Source organism: Zasmidium cellare, assembly GCF_010093935.1.
Source record: "Zasmidium cellare ATCC 36951 unplaced genomic scaffold M409scaffold_17, whole genome shotgun sequence".
NCBI lineage: Eukaryota > Fungi > Ascomycota > Dothideomycetes > Mycosphaerellales > Mycosphaerellaceae > Zasmidium > Zasmidium cellare.
This window is the reverse complement of record NW_022986961.1, coordinates 64,595-70,594: the sequence shown is the minus strand read 5'-3', so window position 1 is coordinate 70,594 and position 6,000 is coordinate 64,595. Positions and strand designations below refer to the sequence as shown.

The 6,000-nt window shown below is 52.3% G+C and overlaps 1 protein-coding gene across 1 annotated transcript; it reads right to left on the bottom strand.

Annotated features, from left to right (window-relative positions):
- Positions 1 to 4,034: 4,034 nt before the first annotated feature.
- On the bottom strand, positions 4,035 to 5,526 carry M409DRAFT_54511 (uncharacterized protein; the record flags this gene model as incomplete). The annotated part of the gene is made up of 3 exons (XM_033812731.1): positions 4,035 to 4,652; positions 4,719 to 5,246; positions 5,299 to 5,526. The coding sequence occupies 3 exons, from the start codon at positions 5,524 to 5,526 to the stop codon at positions 4,035 to 4,037; spliced, it is 1,374 nt and encodes a 457-aa protein (XP_033667607.1).
- Between the last annotated feature and the right edge of the window lie 474 nt (positions 5,527 to 6,000).

The window sequence follows — 6,000 nt, the reverse complement described above, 5'->3', positions numbered from 1 at the left end:
TCGACATCTAATATATTAAGGATCTACTAGAGTATTAGGGAAAGATGTTAGGTAGTAATCGATGCTGAAGGAGGCTATACAAAGTGGTGACCCACTTATTCTTCCATATATAGCTAGATAAAGGCTGAGAAACTAGCAGGGGTTCATATCATTCTTGCCAGAGCCTGTAGCATGCAGGCGTTGTTCGAGCCGCAGTTCGTGTTCGGGCGCTGGGGTCGATGTGTGGGATAGGGCGACGAGAAAATAGCGGGGCTAGCTCGGCGGCGGCACTGAGTCGGGCGGAAAGGGGGGTACCTGGCGCATGACGACAGGCTGCAGTATTTGCTATTGGGCCCTGGTACAAGCAGTAGCACCGTCGTGTTATTGCAGACTCAACACCGCGATTCGATTGGCACTGCAGCGGCTTTGGCAGTACTGCATACGAGCTGGTCATGTAGTATCTCTGACTACTGGGCGCCACTGGTTGGCTGTGAAGAAGACGGGCTGTCCTGGCGAAATTGGACACTTGACCGGAAGCAGCACCGCGAGCGCCACCAGCAAAAGCTTGACAGGAGTGATCGAGCGAGGCGAAGACAACAACAACTTCTCCATGTTCCAGGATCCCAGGTCTATTGTTTGATATTTCCAGAGTCCAGCCGGATGCGGTAACCGATCCTCAAGCAATGCACTGTTCAATGCCCTCAGGCCTCCGAGAGAATGGCATTTGGCGCTGTACTCCGGTATTTCTGGTTGCACTGGCGCGCGCGTAGTGCGCGAGACATTCTGGTACTCGGGTCGCCTCAGCAAGAGACAGCGTCGGCGCCGCAAGAGAATGTCGTTTCGCGGGGATGGTGTACCAAGCCGCCGTGGGAGAAACTCGTGGCCGCCGCCATGTCACGCGGTGGTGGCGAGATGCTGGCTTGTGTCCCGAAATAGAATCGAAGCTCTTCAGGAAATCTCTTATACGCGGAGAACCTTGGTCCTGGACTGCTGGTTTCCTGCAGCTTCGTCCGCTACTGTAGGTACCACTATTTGATCTTTCTGGCAAGTACTGGGCACGATGAATGCAATTGCATTGCCGAGCGAAGGATCCAAGTTGTACGATTCAAGAGGCTTACCCTCAACCACTGGCTGTTAGAAGAGTTCATTTGATCTCACACTGCTCCAATCGATCGGCTGCTGGTCTTGCTGGTACACGCAAGCGAGGTCTGCTTGTACTGTCACCATTGAGATGCAGTCGAGCTTTCCACCTTTATGGAGCTTATGCCGCCCTATCGATTTTCCAGCTGCTATACAAGCCAGGTACCACTCGAAGGCGCATGTTTTCAAGGTCATTGGCTGTGGAGAGGTGAGCTGATCTACGAAAGCGTCCTCTTCGCCAGCCACAAAGTCGACTGGGCTGCGCCGACGAATTTCGAAGACAGTTTCGAAGACGCAAGAATAACACCATTACACGAGGCAGCCACCGACCACGACGAGGATCTTCTCGTGTGTGGATGCGCGCACCTGGTGTCATGTCTTGGACGGCCCATGGAAGACCTTGGATCATCACGTTCTTGACGGGTGACAGGGCTGAGCCGTTGTTGTCAAAAATTCTTTTGGGGCGCAAAGTCGGGCTCAACATTCAATTCTTGCGGTCACGTCGCTGGCATTCGCATTCGGTGACCACTGGATTTGTGTTGCTGTTCAGGTTGACGGTTCCGCACAACACCCTTCCGTATTGCTTCTGCTCTCGTTCCGGCCTCCGGTCTGGACTTCTCATCCTTGCATCCGGCGCACAGGCATAACGCTGACTGAACACGGATGTCACTAATCTGAATTTCTTGGTGACAGCGCTTGACAAGGTGCCCAAATGTGATCCGCAACATGGGTGCGTCATTTCGAACCGTCAGTTCGAACAGCGTCTCGACCGTGAAATCCGCTTGGCAACGCTCGAATTTAGCCTGCTCATTGAGGCAGTGGATGATTCTGGTTATACGAATCAAGGTATGTGTTACATTATACACTTTTGGCATGGGTGAACGTTGCATTCTTTGTCTCAAGACTTGCTGGCCCACATCGTTCTGTGAAGAAAGGTGTGGTATCCGTTTCCTTGCAATGAATCAGTTGGGACGACGAAAACCAGTCCCAGAAGAAGAATGAACCCCTCGCTCGCGCACTCGGGGCTGCAGACGTCCTATCAAATTGACAAAGATGAGATCGCGGATTGAGGTTGAAAAGGCTCACAGCATTTCGTCCGTCATTGGACATGCTGCTATCGCTGCGGAAGTCAGCAACATCGCTCTATTCACTCGAGAGTTCGTCACATGAGAGTTCATCACATGCTGGCCGCGGCATAACTGATACCACATGCATTGAACCGGGAACAACTCTACCTCCTATGAACTCCAATTGATAACACATGTGCCCCACGTCCGCTACGGTGCACTACATGAACGATCAAGCGATATCTCGCAGCTCATGACAGCAGATTTTCCTACCCCGACTTGACGATATACCTCCCCTTCCAATCTTGCTCATCTGCAACAAGATTATGTAGCCTTTTAGGTGCTTGCGGAGCGGCCTCTTGCGTCAATGGGAGCTGAGAAATATGGCGCCATGTGGCTTGCCTTCCACGCGAGGACCAACATGATCGGCGGCGGAGCCAAGGTGGAGAGAGCTGCGAGACCTTTACGGCTTTCACGGATCGGGCATACAGGCGAGATGGAAGATCAATCTCGACGGCCCTACCTCTGGCTGACTGCATCCTCGAAGAACTCCTTGAACGCTTGTTTCACGGTGTGCCGACAGCGCGATGTGATCATGATTCCGTTCTATCGTGGCTCGCTATATGCCTGAACAAATAGCCCAAGATAAGATTTGGCTCAAGCCAAAGTTTCCGGATCAGACAGTGAGGGCCAAGGCCAGTATTCAGCTTTGTACTAGCAGGAGCGCGACGGCGAGTCTACATGGAAGACTGGTATCAGGCCTCCAAGACCTCGCCAAGGGAGCTGGTGGAGGGGGACTGCCCTCCCTATCCCACTGAAAGTGGAATATCGATCCCCGACACTGGCAGTCGTCTGAGCAACATCAACCACGATCAGAAATTTGCTCGCTTGTAGCTATCGAAGAGATATGACGGCCAAACGCAAACGAGACGACGAGGGCAAAATGGCCTTTCGACCAAGCTGAGCTCGAAATCATACCGATCGCTGTTGCCTCGCTTGCTAAAGCTTGGGAGCAGCTGCGATCGCTGTTGAGTAAGGCCTCCACGCTCAGAGCATGCACCCTCATCGAAAAAACAGCCATCACTAACGACATGGCGACGTACAGTATCAAGCACGCTCGCTAGACTTTGACGCGATCAGAGACCACCTACCTTGGCCCGCAGCTGCTACAAACACATGCGTTGTCTATGGCCGAGCGTGAACCGCAGGACTCGGTGCATATTGTAGCGGCAGAGCAGCACACAGCACGGCGATGCACCAGTCGAGCCATCCTCACCAACCCTGCTAGACTCGTGCGAGCGCCATTGCCGAGAGACTGCAACACTCACAACAGCGCAAAACCCTAAACACGTGCTCATTTGAGCCACAACAGCCAGTCCTCTGCCTGACACATCGTCAAGGCCGCCCCTTTTTTCAAAGGGGAAATGATATCATGACCACGGCCTGCAGATAAGGCATGTGTATTCAACGAATTGATAGCTGATGTATCTGAAAGCGAAACATGCATCCTCAGTACTACCTAGCAGACTGATCAACTCGCACTGCAATCATGGGCCTGCTCAGCTCCATTTCGAGAGAGACAGAATTCAGATGCCGCCCACTTTGACCACATCGACGAGGGTGAGCAGGCAGCCGGGCGACTTGAAGAGGCGGGATTGGCTCTCAGCCTTGCGAACGGCCCAAGAGTCAGTGCGACCCAACTCGACCCAGCAACCCTTCTTCGTTCCGTGAGCTCTCTGAGTGAATTCGGATGCGATGGGTTACCAACTTTAGTTGCCGTTATAAAACACTCAGATGCCGTTCCTGGCCCCCTGCATGCCCAAATAGTCTTCCACAAATGAACTCCGATCAAGCGTATGATGACCAGTCAGCCCATGACATGTCAAAGTCCGCATTAGAACTCAGCAGGGCAGTTTCCGAGCGTGACTGGTACTTCACGGTAAGTCCCACTACGTGTCCCTGTTTTGATCGCATCTCGTTGCAGACCGCCAAATTGCCGTAGCTGTCGTCTACGCTTTGAACGATTTCGTACAGCTCCGATAGTTCGAGGGCGCCATCACTGGTTAGCTGCAGCTGGGCAAAGTCGCGTACACGGGCTTGCGTCTCTACCTGCGGGGATACTGACCCTGGCTCTGGAAGAAGCGGCGGCGCAAGAATCAAAAGCGAGGCTGGATTGGCTCGGAGCACAGGGAGGTGCGATCTCAGCTCTGATGCGACGAGTTCTTGCAGCGAAGTCATACCGGATGGAAGCGATGAGGCATCAGGCTGCACAACATAGACTGCTGCGTCTCTGATGGGTTGCGTTGTTGAGGACTGTCTCGGTACACCTTGTGCGAACAGGGGCTTTGAAGAGCTGGAGGCAGTCGTAACTTCTGGTGGCGCCCACTCATAGACTTGAACGATCACTCGAATCGCCGGTGCAATCTTTGTGAGTGTATTCGAAAGGTCAGAATGAGTAGCACAAATCTAGAGAACTATCAGCTTGGTCGCCTAAGATTGGTTCTGACTCCAGTAAGGGGCCATAGTACTCACATGTACCACAGTGGCCTGCCCTAGCCCTTGCCAATTGAGATGATTGATGACAGAACCCAGAATGGACTCTGACTTGCCCATTTTCTGGCAGTACGCCGCCCACTGTCGCTGGATCTGTGGTCGGATTGAGCTTCCTCCAAATGAAAGGTGCGAGCAGGAGTTGCTGTTGTCCATGCCATTGGTCTGTGTGCATTGCAGATCATCTTGTAGCTTGCTCTTGCTCTGAATCTTCGCGATAGATGCTGATTGCAATGCCAGCGGCGCGATCTCGCTAGCTAGGAATGTGATTGCATCCAGGGAAGAAAGCTCAGTTGTGAAGTGAGTCGACAGTGCAGTATGGGCCACATGTCCAGGTCGGTCCTCTCTCAAAAATCCCACCGAAGCTACAAGTCTGACAACTCGGCTGAGCATGGCCTTGTCCACATCAGCCAAATTGGCGAGCTCTTCTACGGGAATGCTCTCCGTCAATGGCAGACATGCCACAACTTGGTGATCGCTCAACCATTTGAAACATGCCAGGACTTGGTTCTGCATCGATCAGCATGTGATAAGTTTGAGCTTGTCTGTCTGGACTACCGACCTGGGTTGCAAGCTGATACAAAAACTGATCGGGCCCATCTTGTAGTCGGGCGACAATGCCGCAGATATGGCGATTGATGGTCGAGATTCGCTGGCTGACCGAGGCACGTTTCTCAAGGTCGTTATCAGACTCATGTATTGTACTCGTGGAGAAGACATCCTCAGCCTCCAATACTCGCACAATCTCAGAGAGTTCTGTGCAGAGCTTTAGAATTTGTATAGAGTCCATAGTGACGATGCAAATGTTCTTGATCTCAGCGTGAACTCGCGATGCCAAGAATGATCAGTGTCACCCAGAAGATCATACAGATCGTGCATGTGATGCGGGATCAAGATGGTGCCATTGCGACTTCGTTGCCGGGATTCGGTCCATTGACAAGGCTCAGCCGCACGCGCCAAAAGTTCCAAGAAGTACTAACTGAAGATTTGCGAAGAAGTATCTGCACAAGACTCCCAAGAGACGACCAACAAACAGCTTCCAAGAGGTGCTTGTGAATCATTTCCCAGATAGTACATGTGCCGAATACGGACCCAAGACTGCTACCTCGCAGCTATTCCAGCCGCCCCAGGATCTGGAGGATCAACATCCTTGCATGACCTGGTTTTGAACTGACCAGAGTGTGCATATTGACTCTTGCCTGTTGATATGGAGAAATGTATAGTTGGAGGAAATATGTTAGGGCCACTTGAATTATCCAGGTAT